The sequence below is a fragment of the Pollachius pollachius genome, assembly GCF_949987615.1.
Source record: "Pollachius pollachius genome assembly, chromosome: 3".
Classification (NCBI taxonomy): Eukaryota; Metazoa; Chordata; class Actinopteri; order Gadiformes; family Gadidae; genus Pollachius; species Pollachius pollachius.
In genome coordinates, this window is record NC_136936.1 from 5606366 (window position 1) to 5628360 (window position 21995).

Genomic DNA, 21995 nt, shown 5'->3' on the forward strand with positions numbered 1-21995 from the left:
TGACGTCTCTCTGGTACTTCCACAACAAGTTAAGACTCGTGATGGGGGATATTTCGGCCATAGTTGAGAAGAATTTGGGGAAAGGAACTTTGGCCTCGACTCTCTGAAGTCCATGAACCGCGACATGGAGGAGAAAGGGATTGTACTCCGGGAGCTGAGCTGCCGGACTGCCGCCAAGCTCCCCACGCCGGAGCTGCCGGACTGCCGCTCAGCTCCCAAAGTACAATCCCTTTCTCCTCCATGTCTCCTCCTCTGAACTGCCGCCGAAGCTTCTGCCGCCGAAGCAGTCCGACAGAGAAAGGTATTGTACTCCCGGAGCTCAGCTGCCGCCGAGTTCCCCCTGCCGGAGCAGCTCGTCCGCTGGTCCACAAAATCTTAGCGATGCTCTGATTTGGAGGGGAGTGGGGAAGTGGGAGGTAATATTCAAGCGCCCCCTTCCTACATAGGAGGGGGCGCCGCAACTGACTCGCTCGTTTGGTAGCTGTAGGCCGGGTACTTTCAGACATGCATATCTCACTCAAAAAGTCATGTACAGAGTTTTTTCAAAGTTTGTATGAGACCCAGAACAACATCCCAAACCCCAGGAAAAGTGTTGTTTTCATAGTATGTCCCCTTTAAAAACAGCTTCTTCCCAAGAGCGATACGAGAACTGAACACTGCCCAACACTGACACTGGCTGTCTGGGACGGTGTACTACAGTTAGAACAAAGCACATACGGTATGTGTACCCTGCAACTGCGCCTCTGTGTGTATCCCTAGGCCTAAATGCAAATACTTTATAGAGTTTTATGGAAAATCCATGTTTGTTGTTAACCTTTTGCCTGGGGTGAATCGGTCAAACGGACCCCTTTATTTATACGTGGAAAGCTCCTTAATGTTAACATTTCCCACACACGATGAATAGAGAGTTGCATTGCTGGGAGTGGGTGAAACTGTTTGCGCATGTGGAGCAAGTGGAAGTTGTTTGGGGTCGGAGGTAGGGCGGTGCAATGAAGCTCCGCCTTCTCAAACTGGCACAACTACAATCCACGAAATATCCTGCTTGCCACGCAGAATAATTACACATAATCTAACGGTCGTAAGAAATACTTCAGACATCCGACTGCAAGTATGGACCGCTGGAAGGGAAGGGTGGCTCTGGTGACCGGAGCCTCTGCAGGGATCGGGGCGGCGGTAGCCGAGGATCTCGTCCAGCACGGCATGAAAGTCGTCGGCTGCGCCAGGAATGTGGAGAAAATACAGGTAATGTTTGGATGAATTATGCAAATCGCTTGCTTATTATCTTCGTCTGAACTAGTATGCATGTTGATGTATTATAACCGGACCAAAAAAACGAGTTGTGTGTTGTACAATAGGCCACGTTGTCGCTGCACCTTTGCCAGAAACGGGTCAATAATTGACTATCCTCGTGAAGTTCATTGGGATGGGCAATCGCTCGTTGTTGAACTACTGACCTTTCTATCATCAGCTGTAGAAAGAAAACAAATGTGCCCAGTGTTCCAAATCGAAGAATGTGAATGTGTTAATAGTGTTTTATTTTACTTTCCTTGTTTGTGACGGGGTTTTGCCCACTAACCCCAACCGCAAGGAATTCCTCATCTCAGCTGGAATGTGGCTTTGTTTATCGAGGCTATGACATTTAAATCCACCAAATGACCGCCAATTCTGTGTTTCAGGACATTGCCATCAAGTGCCAGAAGTCTGGTTACACTGGGCTTTTGGTTCCCTATCAATGTGACCTGTCCAATGAGGAGGAGATCCTTGCCATGTTCTCAGCCATTCAAGCCCAACACGGAGGGGTGGATGTTTGTATCAACAACGCTGGCCTTGCTCATCCAGACAGTATTTTGAATGGCAAAACCAGTAACTGGAGAAACATGTTGCAGGTAGCCTTACGTTTTGTATATACTTTAGAAAATATAGAGTAATAGACAGACAAACACACAAGTTTATAAAATGTCATTAGAGTGTCATGTGTTTTCTTTTGCAGGTGAATGTCCTTGCCTTGTCCATATGCACCCGAGAAGCCTATCAGTCAATGAAAGGGCGAAATGTTAATGACGGGCACATAATTAACATAAACAGGTAATGTTAACATTGAAATTCAGGAGGAACTCAGCTCTGTTTGCTATTGAACCAAATCTTTGTTTTATTGAAAGTAGGTTATTAAAATGTTTGATTTCATTTTAATAAAATGCATCATTTGTATCTCATGGCTTCTTTTGAAACTTGGTCCTTTGGGTTCTGATATGAAATACTGTACATTAAAGGTCGACTGCAGACACCCTGAGATGTTGAAGTGGTCCTATGTTCGGTTTTCGCAGCATGAGTGGCCATCGGGTCGTGCCTGCCGCTGACGTGCACTTCTACAGCGCCACTAAGTACGCCGTTACAGCTCTGACTGAGGGCCTGCGACAGGAACTGCATGAGGCCAAGACTCAAATAAGGGCAACCGTAAGATCAAGCCATTCCACTGACCGCTTATTTGATTAAAATGTATGATCCAAATGGGTTCAGTTTATAATATGGACCAAAGTCGAATCAGTATTGTGCCTGTTAGATAATTTTTGATTATACCTGCTGCATTTCACTAATGTGTTTTTAGTGCATTTCTCCTGGCCTTGTGGAGACTGAATTTCACTCAAGAATGTACCACCAAAACCCAGAGAAGGGTCCGTCTGTTTTTGGCAGTATAAAGGTAGTGTTTTTCCTTTATTAGTGATGCTTGGCAAGTGCTGGAACCTTCCACTCCACAGATGTCTTCAACCCTTTACTTTTCTTACAGTATTTGGAGGCTAAAGACGTTTCCAATGCGGTCACATACGTCTTAGCTGCACCGCCACACGTGCAGGTACTTGGGTCATGCTCTCATTTAAGTGTCATGTATTCATAATGGGTACGTCTTAAAGGTTTTGTCTGTTATGTTCCTTGACCCCAATATGTGTTTTTGACCTCAGATTGGAGACATTCAAATGCGCCCTGTGGAACAGAAGTCTTAGTACGAGGTCATATCATCTGAATACAATTTCAGTATTTGTTTAAGATTAATGTAATAATCAAGATACAATGGCCTCCTTCCATGGTGTTGGATTGATTTGAAAATGAAAACCGCCTTCGCAACTGCATTTCCATTTCAATTACAGCTTATTGTTTCTCTTTCACATGCAGATGGTGTATAAAATGTTTAAATAAAACTGTTGTTTGAAACCAAGAGTTTAGCATTAATACTCAATAGGCCTCTGGCTTGTTTCTCTTTCAGTTTAGTCGAATCGACCTTCAGAGTTAACCTGGACTTCGTAGCCTCATCCCTTATTCCCCACCACCCCATCTCCTCCCTTACTCACAAAAACACACCTCTTACACACTTATTGTATGTTGTATCTTATCCTAGCTATCTTTGTGTACGGGGAATGAGTTAACCTAGCAATTGTAAGTGCTTGACACTTCTTTCTATGAACATTTTTACTCTACCAACAGCGATATATTGTTTCTCTTTCTTCTGCCAAATTTACTTACGTTAGGTGCTTTAGATAAAAGTCTGCTAAATGCCCTTAATGTAAAAAAGAAATTGCAACCTAAAACTTATTTTCTCAAGTCCATCAGTCTTTATGAAGTAACTAACTTCATATACATGGATGAAATGACTCAAGGCTGTTTGGGATTGTGCAGAATATATGGAGCTGACAGGTAGCCAATTCCACCATCCTGGTTTCACACATGAAAATAATCTGGGGTTCCAGTGGGGAGTAGTTCTGTGCAGTGGAGATAGTGCCAGACAACATACATCATAAGACCCCATCGGGCGCAACATAGCTACCAATCAGATAGTTAAAGTGGTCGGATGAGCAGATCCAGGGACAAACCCAGACACCCACATCAAGGATTTGGGACATAGAACGACCCTGTGAATTGAGAGGGAAAGAGGACTGACAGTTAAAAGTTAACTATCGTACACTTATTAATTTTAACCCAGTACATTTGTTATCTTCAAATAATAACATCAATATGATTATATGATTGCAAATATTCAGAGTCAGCATTACTGCGTGACAAGTTTTTGATTAACCAATTTATTGATATAACAGTGGGTGGTAAATGTGGAGGAGGTAAGGTTTTGCATAAATATCTGATAGGTTTAACCAAGATATTAATATAAGTTAATATCAGTCAACTAAGGCTGCTTTGTCCTTGTTCTTGAGTCCATTGGTAGAGGCTAGACAGAAGTGCATACAGTCAATGACAATGGATATAATAATTTTATTCTTCTTAGCCTATACTATCAAGCCGAGTTGGGCGGCAGGTAAGTCAATTTATTCAATCTACAAGGTTAACAGAGAACCATTTATAGCCATTTCATTTGAATATGCTTTGGTTTACCCCCAAATTACCATAACAGTTTTCATAATGAAGTACAAAACGTTTGATTAACTTGTTGATTAATTGATTGATTGATTAATGTGTTTTATGATTGAAACACTCATGGCTTGACATGGCTAGATTAGTTATCTGACAGGTAGCCACAGGTAGCTAAGACGCGTGACTGTTTTCTTCCAGATTGGTGCTACCGGTCACAGGTGTCATGTAACGGGACATGCAGGGGTGAGTACTGCGGACACGGCTGAAATTGTACCTGATTTGATCTTAGCCCGGCCAGGTCCTACCACAGCACGTTATCAATGTCAACACTACGGCTTCCACAGGTCCTGACGATTGGCCCTTGGTCGCTCGGCACTGCAGTGGAAGAAACCAGTCTCCTGTGAATATTGTCACAAGGACAACGCTTCACGATGAAAGGCTGGTTCCGTTACAACTCATCGACTATCAGAAGATTTTTAGAGGTCGCATCATAAACAATGGACATACCGGTTTGTGTTTAGAAGTATTTTAATTGCAGAAGAAAAAATAAATTCAATATTATTTACAAAAGATTTAGTAATCAACGACTTCATGTACGTATTGATGTTTTTGATCCTAGTTCAACTAGACCTACCCTCGAATGCAAAGATCCAAGGCGGAAAGCTGGCAGGGCCATATAAGGCCCTGCAGCTCCACTTCCACTGGGGGAAAGATGGAGGCCCAGGGTCCGAGCATACTATTGATGGAGCACGGTTCCCCATGGAGGTGACCATAATCAATCAGTGTGGATTCACTCTGAAATGTATAGGTTGTAAAGATAACTTCTGCATATGGTACTATGAATGAGCATTGACCAGTGTATGTTAACGGCAATTGCAGATGCACATCGTCCATATAAAGGAAGAATATGATACTTTGGACCAAGCTTTGGCAGACGACACAGGTGTGGCAGTTCTTGGGTTTTTCTTTCAGGTAGGCCTAACATAACGCTGTACAGGCTTACGTGTTTGTCTCCCATGCTGGAAAACAGTAATATTATTAGCGTAATTTAAACGAATAAGCTATACTGCTTTTAGATAACAGTGTACGCAAACTTACTTCTCAACATTACATACAAGCGCAATAGTGAAACACAGTCCTAACACGTTGTGTACTCAGTTGGATGTGATTTGCGTCTTACTTTCTTTGGCTTTTCAGGAATCTCCGACTCCGAATAAGCAATACGACCCCATCATATCGGCCCTGAAAGACCTAAAACATGAAGGTTAGTGGGTTCAGTTTACCAGCAAATAACCAAACAAACATGAATCACACCCACATCTAAATATCCAGCAGCTAATTGTATGACAGATCATTTGTTAAAGGTGACATATTACACCACCAGGTGTGAGTGTGATTAGCCGTTACAAACCGTTTTGAAAAATATGCCTCTTCTGACATCAAGTGGGGGTGTCCCCCTAGATCAGGGGTCGGCAACCGTGCCAGTGGTGGCACGCGTGCCTAGGGAAAATGCCCAAAACAGAATAAAGTGCAAAAAAAAAAATGGTAGCAATGATTATGCTGCCGCATTGTAGTGTAAATAAAAAAAAGTTGTTGTTTTTTTTGTTTTTTTTCAAGTGTGCCAAAATATTGTTGCAAGTGGCCTTTATGCATCGCCTTCACATGGTTTTGCAAAGCTGTACATGTCTTAAAGTTATTGATGTGGATGGTTCCAACATTCTCATATATTCTCGTTTTTTACATTTCTCACAGTGCAAATATGTTTTTGAATGAGTTTCTGAATGTTTGTGATATGTAATTATAATTTGTAAGCCCATGTTACAAATATAACAACCCAAAAAACATTTAAAATGTTGATGCATGATTGTGGACTATATGGAAATAGTACAATTCCAGGTCTTCTGGAAATGTTTTTGGTCGCTGTGTCATAATTCAGCTTAATTTTTAATATATTGTTGCTTAAGGCACACTCATTAACGAGAAAATGTCAAACTGGCACTGCATGTTGAAAAGGTTGCTGACCCCTGCACTAGATGTATGAAGGATAGATGAGCAACATTTGTTACTGTCCACTGGGGGGGCTGGTAGACTGGTCTATCCAGCACACATCTAGCTGGACACGCCCACTTGTGATGTCAGAAGAGGCAGATTTTCTAATCGGCTTGTAACCGCTACTAACTGCTAATATAATAAGATGTCACCTTTCATCAAAGATTACCTGAAATTAACAAAACAGACTAAATCACCTTTGCCGTTTGATAATAGTGGTGTTATCCAGCTGTTATCCAGAGGTCCCTTTGAACCGGATCCGTGCTGATAGCGGGTTAATGTTTCCCCCTGATTAAGCGAGCTACAGCGCGCTGGGCGGCGTGTCCCTGGGCCGCCTCGTGCCACCGGAGGAGACTCTCGCACACTACTTCCGTTACCAGGGCTCGCTCACCACGCCGCACTGTGATGAGTCCGTCGTGTGGACGCTGTTTGAAACCCCCGTTCTGCTAAGCAGGAAACAGGTGCTGATGTAAAAAGGACTGGTTTGTGGAATTGTGACATGGCGAAATAATTAAAGAATTCATAGGCCTATATGTGTTTGTCTGACTTCCTTACCGTCGTGTGTCTTTGGTGAGGTGCGTTGATATGCTCGCTCTGCTCTGGTTGTGTTGTGTTGTGTTGTGACAGCTCTCTGCGTTCTGCGGTCTTCGGTCTCCCCGTGGGACGCGCATGGTGAACACCTACCGGCCAGAGCAGCCGCTGAACGGGAGGAAGGTGTATTACTCCGGCGGGGGCCTGCCTCTGCTTAGCACCGCCCTGCTCATCTGCTCTGTGTTGATATCCAGTGGACCCTCACTGCACAGCGCGAGCTGAACGCAAACACCTGTCCACTGCAAACACCTGTGCAAACAATAGCATAGGCCTGCTGAATATTTTTCTGAGATAATGAATAAATGTATATTTAAATGGGGCTCAACATGTCGTGTGTCCATTTCTGTTTTGTTTTTTTTACACACACGCACGCACGCCACTTATGTATACTTCAATGTAATACATATAAAAATACATTTATATAAAATATATTAACAGCCTACATTTCAGTACTAAGGCGCATATCATGATTTGCCAATTAATCGACTAAGGTATTTATTAAGCCGTAGGTAGGCCTAGCCAAGTCCCTGAAATAGGTTTATTAAGATTTAGCCACTTCTATGCTCCATTAGGTGGCAGCATGATTCCTGGGTAAAAGGTCAAAAAGTTAAGGCCTTGAAGTGTAGAAGTGTAACATATCCATTAACCATGGATTTGTTAAAGTCATGCTCAAACAACTAATCTACACAGGAAAACTTTGCCCACTACCCCCCTCACTTTGTGCCATGTTTCAGGACGAGATTTAAAACAACACATAAACTACATACTGTAATTTGCAGTAAACAGGTTCATTTCCATTATCTGTGGAGGGGCTGAATCGGCTGTAAACTCTTTGTGGTTTTATGTCTCAAAGCCGAGGAGTTAAGGTTTGACTGGGGCGACTGACCCATCTAATGGCTTTACCTCTTCTGATAATGGGTCATGTGATTAACTGAAGCCGTTTAGGTTCGGTTACCCACCTTCTACGCTTTGACCCGCTTGAAGTTCTTGTTTTGGGACAAGGACGCTCTCTACACAGCCTTGAGAACAGGATGAGTCCCCTCACTGGGTATAATCCCCAGGCACACACAAATAGACGTCTGATCGTGCAAGACTCCCAGGGTAGGACGCCGGAGGTTTCGTCGCTAAAGGAATGCAGCCCAAACACCAAGCCGGGGACAACCACATTAGGCCCTCTGGGGCCATGCCTGGGGGGGCAAAATGGCTCTCAGTGATAGGAGAACATAATAAAAATAACCTGAGTTCTTATTTTATGTGAAAAAAGGAGAGTCTGCTGATGAAGATCCCTAGAGATCGAAACGTTGCCTGTTAATAAATCCACTTCTGGAGCATTTAAACAGTGTGAAGACCCTCATTTTTTCTTGTATTCAACACTATTGTCTAGCGCCTGTGGATTACCTTTGGATGTGCGCGCCACACCTATACTTATTTTATGTACCATAGCAAAATTACAGCTTGGCCCATTCTCTTGATTTTGATAATTATCCAATCAGGATGAAATTAAAGTTGTTTCCAAGAAGATGTATTGATTGATTCATTTGTGAGATGGCTGGGCCAGTGGGGACTGGTGGGGGCATGCACTGCACAGATTGGCTAAGAGAGCAGGTGGCTTAGGTGGCACGGACTCAAGACCGGTTTTCTTCTACCAAATCAAGGTTAAAAACCGTGGAATTCACTTCTACCTGGTTGTATCAGTGATAAATGTGTGGGAATCATTGCCGAACAGCAGAAAATGGATGCCGTTGGCCAAAAGCCAAGGGGGGGGCTGCCAAAAGAAAAGAAAGGAAAAGGAAGTGAAAGAATCAGGCCACCAAAAGAAATCTCTTGCTAATAAGTTGCTTTTTCAAATAAGCTCCACAAAGCGAAGGGGGGGGGGGGACAGGCTATCTGCCTCAGTGCCCATGGGCCCCCGGAGGTCCTGTCCAGCCAAGCGTAGCACCAGCAACTATTATCACCACCTCCTTTTTAAAAGCGGTGCCACTAAAAGTAGCCGTTTGAGTCATGCGTCGGCTTTTAATGATTCCTTCATATGTTTGTGGAAGTTTTGAGAATGTGTTATTTCACTCACAGCGGTTTCTTCTTCGCATTTCTTGGTTTGCAGCACGCCACCCCGCCCCCACTTCCTCTTCCTCCCCTTGATATGACTCTGAGGTTTGTGTTGTCTTGACGACAGAGGACAGAGGCCTATCTACGTGCTCTATGGGTAGTTTATGTTTCTGTACATTTTGCACACAGTTGGGGTTGACGTAGAACCAGCCACTTCTCACCCCAACCCTCCCTACATTACCGTTATCAACGGGTTCTATACATGTAGGATGTATGCGCCCTTTTACTGTATTGAATGTACTAATTGATTCCTCATTGAAAAGTTTCACTATTAGGCACAGATCATTCTGGAAAGCAGGTGTTATCGTGTGACAGTGTGTTTAACAGTGGTGCGATTCTCTCAGCAATCGTGTCTATCAATAACCGAAGACGTGGGCGTGCATATGCACATGCATGACCAAGTAAGCTAAACCGCAAAAATGTGTTTTGTTCACAAGTGTGTGTGTGTGTGTTTCTGAGTGAGTGTGTGTATATGTTCGCGTGTGTGTATCTCTCTGTCTGTCTGTCTGTCTGTCTGTCTGTCTGTGTATATGCATTGTCTGTCTGACTGACTGTGTGTATGTGTGTCCGAGTGTATGTCTGTCTGTCTGCCGGGTACATCTGTCTGTTTGTGTGTGTTTACACGCATGTTTGTGTGTGTGTGTGTGTGTGTGTGTGTGTGTGTGTGCATACACGTGTGTGTTTGTGTGTGTGTGTATGTGTGTGCAAGTGTGTGTGCGTGTCTGTGTATCTCTTTCTGTCTGTCGGTCTATCTGTCTGTCTGTGTATATGCATCTCTGTCTGTCTGCGTTCATGTGTTTGTGTGTGTGTGTGTGCAAGTGCATGTGTGGGTGTATGCCGGTCTGTGTGTGTGTGTGTGTGTGTGTGTGTGTGTGTGTGTGCTATCACACATACAAGCGTTTCCTGTGTGAACCACGTGGCTGAAAGAGGGTTAATAAAAAGATCAGCATCTTTCCCTGGTTCTCTTTCTCCACTGGACTCGAAACAACACTGGTAAGAACTCAACACCAATTACTTTCTCTTCACAACCAATACTGAATGAGGTCTGTGCAACTATGGTTATGTTAATCTTAGTTGACTTGAAGGCAATGTCTCTTGACTCTTACCAATGTGTTGTATTGTATCAAGTTTAAGGTGAATTATTGTTGGATGGATGAAATGTATTTCCCTGTAATTAAATCCATTGCTTGATAATGAACAGTACTATTTTAATCATGTTATGCATTACTATTGTTGAGTTTATGTTACACTTGTCTGTCGTAAAGTCGTCAGCCATTCATTCACGCAGCAGAACGAGGCGACCATGGACCTACAAATACAGTGTTGTCACCCATAAAGTAGAAAGCACTACTAAACTTCAATGCAAAGTGTAGTGTTTCCTACTTTATGGATGAGTATACTGATGGCTGCAGGTGATCAACAGAAGATACAGAGATAATGCATTTTTGTTGTAATTGAAACAATGTTACTGAGTTATAGTTGCAGTTCAAATTAATGTAAACTCACCATCAAGGTATCATTTATTCATTCTCCATTCAGACAAATGTAACTAAACAGTGTGAATTCTTTGATGGCAAAGATACAAGAGGTGTTTAGATGTTTAGTGACAAGGTTTATAGAAAGAAGGATTTCATGAATGTTAAACATGGTATTGTCATGCCCCAGTTAATTTATGCACACAATAAAGACGCAAATATCTTCTTATAATGGTTCTGCTTTTATTATTATATGAATATAACTGCTTAAAAGTGATGTGTTCAAATGTATTAAAGACTCAAATCACTCTTGGAAAAATTTGCTTGGAAAAAAAGATTCTAAGCAAATTAATAAAAATATTTGAACCACTTCTGAATGCGAAAAACTATGGACTAAGTATAGAAAATGTACAAATATGGCATAAGGCAAACTGAGTGCACGATTAAGTTATATATATGGAGCTCAGCATACATCTTACAAGTAATTATTTTAGATTAAAATAAAATATAACAACAGCCGTACATAGAACTAGCAACACTTCCTTAGAGATATTGAAAACATTGATATAGCAACATCATAATTATTCATCATTCGGGTAACCATCAATTGCTCAATAAATAGAAGAGATTTTCGGACTCTCATGGAAAATATACTGTTCTCATAAGCAGTTCAATAAAATCGATATACTGTATATATACAATTATTTTTGACACATTACAGATTGAATACCCCATTAGTTATACTAAACATATATATATATATATATATATATATATATATATATATATATATATACATCTCTCTCTCTCTCTCTCTCTCTCTATGTACATAAATATAAACATATACAAATATATATAATTTAAAGACTCGTCTTCTTCGTATGGCCTCAGCGTTCTCGTGTCACCCTGGTGAACTCTAGTTCCAGGGAAGGGGTTGCAGGAAGTTCGATGGAACTAGTCCCCGTTGTCCATGAAGGTCTCCCTAGCATGAAAGCACACACAAAGAACCTCAGCTCAACCCCCGTTCTACCAACACCTTCACCGTGTGTTTGTGATTCACGCCACTCACAAAGTAGAATCCATCTTGATCCATGTCCCCAAACACGTATATGATGTCTCCCGAACGGAAGCCAAGCTCGGCCTGCCAAAGCAAATTAAAGGAGTTGCGGTCATTAGCGGCCCTTTTGTCGCCGCTAGGGTGTGCTAAGGGGTTTGTGTGTGGAAGGATCGCTCTGCGACCAACCGCTTACCTCACTGTCCATGTTAGGGGAGCTTTCCCACGGGTTGTATTCGAAGATGGCGACCATGCGTTGGACAACCACGTCGTCAGGGACACTGGAGGTTTCACTCAGTTCCTCTGGGGTGAAGGACGCACCTGGGGGCGGCGACCACATGATCACTCCACTGGACGTGGGAGTCCCACCTTGTATGGCTTGTTATAAACGTTCTCATCGTACCACGGCCGGGAACGTGTGTGTGTGTGCACAGCATGCTTGTGTGTGTTTGTGTGTGTGTGTGTGTGTGTGTGTGTGTGTGTGTGTGTGTGTGTGTGTGTGATAAACTGGTGTGATATGTGTGTGGTGTACTTGTATGTGTGTCTGTGTGTGTGTCTTTTGTGGTGTACTGTTGTGTGTATTTGTATGTGTATGTGTGTGTGTGTGTGTGTGTGTGTGCGCAGTATACTGGTGTGTGTGTGTACTGGTTTGATGTGTGTGATAAACTGGTGTGATATGTGTGTGGTGTACTTGTATGTGTGTCTGTGTGTGTGTGTCTTTTGTGGTGTACTGTTGTGTGTATGTGTGTGTGTGTGTGTGTGTGTGTGTGTGTGTGTGTGTGTGTGTGTGTGTGTGTGCATGTGTTTGTGTAGAGTGAACTGTTAGCGTGTGTGTGGGCGCAGGCCTACCGGTGTGGTCCACCAGCAGGAAGCCTTGCTGCATCAGCACCGCCTTCATGTCCTCATCCTCCACGGGGACCTCAGCCACCATGTTGCTGGGGACGTCCCCCCGCAGCCCCCCCGACTCTCCGCGGTAGAAGCCGTCCGAGTCCTTATCACCAAACACCTAGCGTGTTCATCGCAGTGTCATCAATACCCTCAATTAATACTGTTAGTACAACATGTTATTTGTTATTTTATTTTCAAGATTTATTTTTTTGCATTTTTATGTTTTATGATAGAGTGAGATAGAGAGGAAGGTATACACACCCCATTAGTACAACATGTTTGCTTGACTTAATCATTCTTTTTTTCTAATTATTCTTTGACTGGTGTATCTATTCGACAGGCCCAGAAAGAGCTCTGTCTCTAAACATCAACCGACAACTGAGGACAGGAAACGAAAGCCGCCACAACGCCTTTACTCCTACTCGTGGCGCAAAATCATATCAAGAAAAAGAAGGCGTTTCTCTTTTTGTTCTTCTGTCTGCAAGGCCTTCACAGCCGACGCACGACCGAAAAAAAAAAACACTATATAAAAAATAGCATTTTTTATATAGTGCTTTTCAATATCGCCCATCATTCACCCATTCATGCACACTTTCACAGACGGCAGTGTCGACCACGCAAGGCGACAGCCAGCTTGTCAGGAGCAGTCAGGGTGAGGTGTCTTGTAATGGGACACCTCAACGCCCAGCTAGGAAGAGCCTGGGATCGAACTCGCAACCTTCAGGTTACCAGACAACCCGCTCTACCTCCTGAGCCACATGCCAGCCCACATGAGTTCAACAACCACGGCGACACCACGTCGAAAAACGTTAGGAACCGGCGGCCTCACCTTGATGATCTGACCCGGCACGAAGGGCAGTTCCTCCGCCGCCGTCTCGCGGTTCGGGGACATGGCGGCCGGGTTGTAGGGGTACAGCGCCACGAACAGCCGGGTGCTGGGCAGGGCCAGCTTGGTGGCCGTCTCCAGCTCCCATTCCCTGATGTCCTCCGGCCGGGCGAGCCGCACCTCGTCTGGGTAGATCAGGACGTCCACTTCCAGAAGGCCGTCCATTCACCTGCTTGTTGCATTCAGCTGTCCCCCGCCTCGGCTGGGTTGTACTGTCGGACTCTCCACACCCAAGCACACCCACACACACACACACAATAGGACTCACCGCACACACACGCACAAACACTAGGACTGCACACACACACACATGCACAGTAGGATTCACCGCGCACACACACAGTAGGGCTCTCCACGCAGGAACACAGTAGACCTCTCTACACACACACAAACACACACACAAGCAGAAGACCTCTCCACACACACAAACAGAAGACCTCTCCACACACAAACACAGTAGACCTCTCTACACACACACACATACACACTGAAGACCTCTCCACACACAAACACAGACCTCTCCACACGCACACACACAAGGACTCTCCACGCGGACCCAGTAGACCTCTCAAGACACACACACACAGTACACCTCTTCGTACACACACACACACACACCTTCTCCCTATTGGAGGGGAACTATAAGCCAGGGCCTGGCTACTTTGGCTAATCCTCTTTGAGGGAAGTGGATCTGTTTTAATTCGCTGCAAGTTTGTGTGCAGCCTGGGACACCAGTCTCAGTCACACAGTGTAATGTACGGGTGCATTAACACGCCGCATGCAGAGTGCAGAGGAAAGAGAGCGGGGGCCCTCTTAAAGCAGGACTGCTGGATCAAGCTCAATCCACACACTTGTGGTTTGTTCTAGAGGTGACTTCAGGAGGAGGGGCGGATCAATGACACTTTATGATACTCAGTCAACACCTTCTAGAGTCCGAAAGGGGTTAGAATCTAGACTAATGTCCTGTAGCTGATGTAGGCCTACTATTGACTAATGTAACCCAAAGCTTTACCTCTGTCCAGGTGAGCCGCACATAATCTCCTTCTAAAGAAGAGGAGATAATGAGTGTTTGTGTGTGTGTTTAGTCTTGTGTTTAGGGTGGTTCACTCAACCGCAACCCCAATGCTCTTGAGCAAGATGCTTAACCTACTCATTAATCACCTGTATCTCAAAGTAACCGTCTGCTAAATGATGAAGAAGCAGGCTATATACTAACTATACTAGTATAGCTTAGCACAGAGCAGTACAGTATAGTATACCGGTAGACGGTTCAGTTGTAGGCCAATTATAGTATCCCACAGTATAGGACCGTATAGGATTTGATTTCTCAGAAGACCATGTAGTGGATGTTGCACGCGACCGCTATGCAAGATAAATATTGGCCCAATCTCATCTGCATCTTGATGAAAGCACCTGCTTTGAGCTAGATGTAAATGTAAATCAAATCACATGTAACAATATTTTTTGCATATTTTTCTACGAGAGGACAACTGTTGTTACCTCGATGTTTCTAGAAACTTTTAACATGACACAATGTAACTGCACCGGTCCAATGGAATAATGGCCACGCTTCATACTGATGTCTTTGTCTTTATTGCTCTCCTCGTACACCGTTTGACAACGTGAAAACTACAAAAGGACGATAAACAATATTTCAATCCCACGATTAACTACACAGAAATTGACTTGATCGTACAACTGTAAATAAACCAATTACCGTGTGTGCCTCTTGGACCATGAACAGAATTGTTGTAGCCGTAACATACTTTTACAACGTTACGTCTGACCCGCGATCTACTTCCTGTGTTAACAGACAGGTCCCGTGACCTACTACGTCACATGCATAATATAACTTTTTTAAACATTTACCTTACAATAATTACATTAATTTCACTAGCATATATTGTATCTATTTACAATAATTGTAATAAGGAACTTAAAGTAGTTATGGATAACCAAACACATAAACACATACAAAATATATATTCCTCCACGAAAAGTCTCTGGGACCATTACACTCCCACCGAATTATTGATTCATGACAACCTTCATACAACATTTGAATAAATCAAGTAATTTCTCAAACCAAACATTTTACTTAACTCTTAGTCAGTGATATTTTTAAACTCTTCGCATAGGTATTTAGAGACTAGTTCTTCTGAACACATCTTCATTGAATTCTACTAGTAAACTAACTTATGAATAGGTCGTTCAAGAATGGATGGACTAGCATGTCGATGCCCTGCCTTCCCTAGCTTTCTATCACCTATTTGTACTGTTGCCTTTCACACCAAGCCATCTTCATCTTTACAAACATCAAGGACTCTTCCGAGTCTCCACTCATTGCGGGGAGTATTTTCCTCTTTGAGAATGACAATGTCTCCGATCTTCACATTTCGTCTTGAAGACCGCCAGCGTTGTCTGCTGGTGATGTTTGCTAGATATTCCTTCCTCCATCTACTCCAGAATTGCTCTGTCAGATATTGAACTCTGCGCCACCTCTTTCTGAGATAGAGATCTTCTGCCACAAATTTTCCTGGCGGAGGCAGTGGGACAGAGGTCTTCAGGGTAAGTAGATGGTTTGGTGTAAGGGGCTCTAGACCTCTGGGATCATTGATGTTGTCTGTGGTGAGTGGGCGGCTATTTACAACTGACATGGCTTCATACAAGAAGGTTCTTAAGGAAGCGTCATCCACTCTTCCAGCACTCTTTGAAAGGACCCAGTTTAGGACTCCTCTTACTGTCCTAATCTGCCGTTCCCAGACCCCTCCCATGTGACTGGCGTCAGGCACGTTCGTAGTGAAGTCACATTGTTTCTCAGCCAGGTAAGAGGCCATTCTGTCTTTGTCCATTTCCTTTAAAGCCTTTGTGAGCTCGTTATTCGCTCCAACAAAGTTTGTCCCTTGATCCGATCTGATTTGCCTAACAGCTCCACGGATCGCTATGAAACACCGCAAGCCATTTATGAAGGAATCAGTCGTTAGATCTTCCAAAAGCTCTAAGTGAACTGCTCTCGATGACAGACAGGTGAATATGAGACCGTATAGCTTATTCTCTTTTCAACCTTGCTTCGTCTAGAATGGTCCAAAACAATTCATCCCACAGTAGGAGAAAGGTGGCGAAGGATCAACCCGGATGGCTGGTAAATCTGCCATCTTTTGTGTCTCAGTTGGCCTGCGAGCTCTCCTGCATGTGACACATTGTTTAATGTGGTTTGCCACAGCTTTACTCCCACCAACAACCCAGTAAATTGAGGGTCTGTCCTCTGCCTTGGTGCTGAGTTTTTTCATGGCAGTAATCCAGGATCAGTCGTGTGATCACACCATCTCTCGGCAGGATTACTGGATGTTTCACGTCATGAGATAAGGAAGTTCTCTTTAAACCTCCTCCCACCCGGAGAACTCCATCTTGCAATACTGGGTCCAGCTGGAGCAATTGGAAGCGTGATCCGCTGGATTTTGATCAGTGTCAATATGGTACCAATTTGCTGTGTTTGTTCTCTTATTCGTCGTACCCTATTTGCCACAAAAACATTAAATCTTCAGGCTTCATTGTTAATGAAGCCCAGGACGACCTTTGAATCTGTCCAGAAGTACTCTTGGTCGAACTGGAGGTCCAACTCTTCCTTCAGCATACTGCTGACTGCTGAGGACACCACTGCGGCTGTCAATTCCCGCCTAGGTATGGTTACAACACTAGTGGGTGCGACTCTTGCTTTCCCTATGACCAAAGAGCAATACACTTTGCCTTCACTGACCACTCTGAGATAAAAGCACTGCCCGTATCCATAGCTGCTCGCATCTGAGAAGTGATGCAGCTCAATTCTCTGTACCTTCCCTAGGTTTTCAGGAACATGCATTGTGGGATTTGGACAGTGGTTTGTCCCATCCGATCCCTTTTTGGCACATTTCCTGTAGCACTTTCTTTCTCAGCAGGAGGAGAGGAGCCAGAAATCCTAGTGGGTCGAAAATAGAGGCTACAGTCGATAGGATGCCACGCCGTGTTGCTGGTTTCTCATCCAGGGTGACTTAAAATGAGAGGGTGTCACTGTTCACCCTCCACTTTACTCCCAATACGGCCTGGACTGGGAGTTCATCACATCTGAGATCCACATACTGAACTTCACTAGCTCGTTCACTGTCTGGAATTGACTCCAAAACACTTCTGGAGTTAGAAATGAATTTGTGGAATTTGTGGATGTAGTTTCTCCTTTGCACACACATCTTGTGCCTCTCTTCCTAATTGAATGGCTGTGTCCACAGATTCTACACTGATCAGACCATCATCCACGTAAAAGTTCCTTTTGATGAAGTTAGTTGCCATGGGGTACTCCAGATTGTTTTGGCTTGCAAGATACTTCATTCCATAGTTTGCACAGCCAGGAGAGGATGCTGCTCCGAACAAATGGACTTTCATCCGATACTCCTTTGATTCTGAATTTGTGTCACCCTCCTCCCACCACAGGAATCGTAAGTAATCTCTGTCTTGTTTTACATGGAACCTGTGGAAAATCTTTTCCACATCATAGCTGATTGCGATTGGGTGTTGACGGAATCTGCAGAGTACTCCTGTCAGCCCATTTGTGAGATCAGGTCCAGATAGTAGGTGATCATTCAGAGCTGTTACATCATACTTGGCAGAGCAGTCAAACACAACCCTGATTTTTTCTGGTTTTCTGGGGTGATAGACCCCTTGGTGAGGAATGAACCACACATTCCCGGCTTTAGATTGGTCCACCACTCTCTCTGCATCTCCATCCTTGAACACACCTTGCATAAACTTAACATAGTCTTCTTTAAACTTGGGATTTTTCTTAAGTTTCCTCTTTAGGTGCCTCATCCGCACCAGAGCCAGCTGCTTATTTTCGGGAAGTTGTGGGCGTGACTTAAATGGGAGGGGCATTTCCAGGTGTCCTTCTGCATTTTGACTTATTCTTTCATTTAGCAATTGCATGAACTGTATATCCTCTTGCGATATGCTCTTTTCCCCTGGCTTTGTATCCTTGAAATCTGATTCAAGGGCTCTGATGACTGCGGCTTCCAATACTGATAGAGCTTCACCACTGATGTACTTCTGCAGAAAGAATAATCTGTCAGATGGATTTGTGCATTGTTTTTCTATTAAGGACTTGAAGCTTGTACTCCACTCCAAGAACTTAAGTGAGTCTCCTGAGAAGACTGATGGCTCAGGTGCAGGGAGTCTGGCGAGAACCATTGTGTCATGTAAAGCCTTTGCTAATGATGCTTCATTGTAATTGTTGATGGCTTGTTCTCTGTTATTGTTCTTACATGTTTGTTGAGTTTTTATTTCTTTGCAGCGTACTGGAGGACAACAGGCCACTTCACTGCATGCTGCTTTGTCTTTGTCCCAGGCCTCACCTCAGTTGGCTTCAGAGTAGGCCTTAAGCTTAGCAGCCATTACTTGAAGATCTCTCTGATCTTCCAGTTTCTTAAGGTCTTGCTTTTGGGCAGCAATTGCCTCTTCCATCTGCATTTAAGCTTTCTTTGCGGCCAACTGTGCAGCACACTCTACTCTTTTGGTTGTAATGCTATGCTGTTGTGATGAACAGTTTGAGAGACGGCTTCTGACAGTAGATTTGGTGATTGTGGTCCCAAATATTGACTGTGCATATTCTTTGTTTAGTAGCGTATGGAGTCTTGCATTTTCTGCCTTAGCATCAAACTCGTCTAGTCCCACTTCACTCATGCACACTTTCAGTAGCCCCATCAAATTTGACGTTACTGCTGTGCAAGAGTCCATCCTTCTCTTAATCTCATTAGAGGGTGCTGACTGAGACCGTATTTCCTCATACACACCTCTCACTTTAGTCTCAAGCTCCTCAACATCATCCATCATGATACTAATAACTCGGTCAGAGCACTCTTCTTTAAGTGTAGTGTGTGCAGCTCTAACTTATTCTTTCCAGTTTTCATACAGTCTACTGAATACATTCTCCTTCTGAGCAGTCTCTTGTTGCTTTATCTCCTGCATCTTTGGGGTTAACTTTCTCTCCCGTGTAGATTTCCTAGGTTCTGCTGTAGCTGAAGTAGCGCCGGTATGCTTCATGTCTGTTATTTTGCATATCTCAATTTGGGCATGAATGTCACCTATGAGTAACTCTAATCTTTCTATTTCAATATTGTCAGTCTGTGACTGTAATCGTTCACGTAGTCTATACAATTCTTCACGAAGATACTGAGTTTTCTCTCTACCTTCATTGTCTAGTGATTCTTCTCCATGAACTGACACTGTACATGTTCTGAGAGAGTCTCTCCCTCTCGTCCAAAGACAACGCTGGAATGACGCAGAAACTAATATCAAGTCCGTATGGGGAATTATTTGCAAAGCTGTACCTTACGCTGTTACACGCTGCCCTCTGGTGGCGTAATCACGCAACTGTCCTCAATGACGCCAGAATCGACGCTGTCGTTTTCTCCGTGAATCGGCCAGCGAGTCTCTTTTCCTCCGTTGTCTCCGGTTACACGCTGGGCCGCGATCGTGCTTCCCTTCTCTCTTCTTTACCTTTACTTCGAACTGTCGGCCATGCTGGCGGTACGTTTTCACTGTAACTGCACCGATCCAATGGAATAATGGCCACGCTTCATACTGATGTCTTTGTCTTTATTGCTCTCTTCGTACACCGTTTGACACCGTGAAAACTACAAAAGGACGATACACAATATATAAATCCCACGATTACCTAAACAGAAATTGACTTGATGGTACAACTGTAAATAAACCAATTACTGTGTGCGCCTCTTGGACCATGAACAGAATTGTTGTAGCCGTAACATACTTATACAACGTTACGTCTGACCCGCGATCTACTTCCTGTGTTAACAGACAGGTCCCGTGACCTACTACGTCACATGCATAATATAACTTTTTTAAACATTTACCTTACAATAATTACATTAATTTCACTAGCATATTGTGGCGACCACGGGTGTGGGCGCCATGTTCCGGGGCCGCGGGGATTCTGGGAATTGGGGTTGTCAGTTGACAAAGGGGGTTTTGTTGATTTGTTCTGTTGTTGGGGCTAATTTCTCGGGATGATGTGTGTTAATTGTGTGTTGTTCCATTGTTGTATGATGTGTAGTGTGATCGGGACCATTAGTGAGAGTGTTGTGTGTGTTGGTCAGGTGTCCCGTGTTTCTGTTACGTTCGGTTGTTAATAAAGGCAGTCCGTAGTCGTGCGGTGTATGGGGCACGGAACTGCATAATTGTTCAACCTGGGCTCCCGTCTCGTCCTTCCCGTGCTGCTCGCCACAATATATTGTATCTATTTACAATAATTGTAATAAGGAACTTAAAGTAGTTATGAATAACCAAACACATAAACACGTGTAAAATATATATTCCTCCACGCAAGGGCGTAGGAACCGGGGGGGACGGAGGACGGAGGACGTGTCCCCTCCAATATTGGAGACAGGCGCATTTGTCCCACCTAAAAATTATACCAGGGGGAGAAAAATATTTTATTTTATTTTGAAAGCGCAACACAGCGTCTTGTCACCGCTTCTTATTCTAAAAAACTGGATGATTGAGCGTGCAATTAAAGAATTGATTTGATATTTATCAGTTCATTACTGCCATTCAAAATGTGTTTTCCTTTACATTTACAAATGTATCTTTTTAGTAGAATAAAATATATTTGTGAATTTTTTCAGCGTAGTTAATTAATGACATATTTCTGTATTTCAAACCATTAACGGATCTGTCAGGTTTCCGATATGTGTACCCCCCAATGTTAAACTCATTCCTACGCCCCTGCCTCCACGACAAGTCTCTGGGCCCGTTACAGACGTAAAACATGATGATTCATCCTCGACCTGTGAATCCTTCTTAATGCACATGCTGAGCCACCAGGGGGCGCCAAAGGGTTGACAAAAGTGTCAACTCATTACCCAGCGCAATTCCTCACTTAGCACTGGAGCAGCCTGAATGATGGACAGTTACTGCCCAACTCATAGAAAGCAATTGCCTCACTGGAGAATAAAGATATGATAATGATACACATGCTTCGGGTTGAGTTGGAGAAGGTCGTAAAGTCACAATGGCTGCACAATGTCGTGTTAATCGCCATCATTAAGTAATCTCCTCGATTACTATGTGCCCTTCTAATATGCCACCTTCAAATCTGCTTAACAGCAATGCTGTAATCAGACGGATGGCAAACAAAAAAAATGAACAAGATTAGACACTTATATCGCAATTGTAACAATGACACGTGCAGAGACGCGCCCAGTTCGTTAGACCTACCGGGGCACATGCCTATCGCGTAAAAGGGACTCCATTTCCCACAAAACCCCATAGTGGCACCGTTATCCCAATGAGCAAGGGGCCCATAGGAGCCCATAGCTTCCATGTATGGGATGTTACATCATTGCCAAGACACCCACCTTTTCTAAACGATGATGCAGCCGAGAGAAAGTGAGGAGGGGGAAAGAGCGCACAGACAGCAGGGAACAGCTGCAGCTCACGGTTCGCGGAGAAGAATCTCACTGCATTGCGATTAACAGAAAAAATAGCCATAGACTTACTTACACTCGATCTAGAATAACGTAAAAACCAATCCAACACATTAAAC

At 43.7% G+C, this 21995-nt stretch overlaps 3 protein-coding genes across 3 annotated transcripts; 2 read left to right on the forward strand and 1 right to left on the reverse strand.

Annotated features, from left to right (window-relative positions):
* The first annotated feature begins 1010 nt into the window (after positions 1–1010).
* Positions 1011–3235, forward strand: LOC307073091 (dehydrogenase/reductase SDR family member 11-like). The gene is made up of 7 exons (XM_079732796.1): positions 1011–1242; positions 1677–1886; positions 1991–2085; positions 2325–2454; positions 2606–2698; positions 2786–2851; positions 2958–3235. Exons 1-7 carry the CDS (start codon positions 1111–1113, stop codon positions 2997–2999), a joined length of 768 nt encoding a protein of 255 aa, XP_079588922.1. The 5' UTR covers positions 1011–1110; the 3' UTR covers positions 3000–3235.
* Positions 3236–4959: 1724 nt separating this feature from the next.
* ca4b (carbonic anhydrase IV b) lies at positions 4960–7218 on the forward strand (the record flags this gene model as incomplete). The annotated part of the gene is made up of 4 exons (XM_079732924.1): positions 4960–5121; positions 5236–5299; positions 6703–6866; positions 7033–7218. The coding sequence occupies 4 exons, from the start codon at positions 4960–4962 to the stop codon at positions 7216–7218; spliced, it is 576 nt and encodes a 191-aa protein (XP_079589050.1).
* Positions 7219–11396: 4178 nt separating this feature from the next.
* LOC307072575 (RIMS-binding protein 2) lies at positions 11397–17374 on the reverse strand. Its single transcript, XM_079731920.1, has 5 exons — positions 13349–17374; positions 12481–12637; positions 11828–11952; positions 11647–11718; positions 11397–11559 (listed from the first exon to the last, which is right to left on the reverse strand). Exons 1-5 carry the CDS (start codon positions 13568–13570, stop codon positions 11494–11496), a joined length of 642 nt encoding a protein of 213 aa, XP_079588046.1. The 5' UTR covers positions 13571–17374; the 3' UTR covers positions 11397–11493.
* Positions 17375–21995: the final 4621 nt, after the last annotated feature.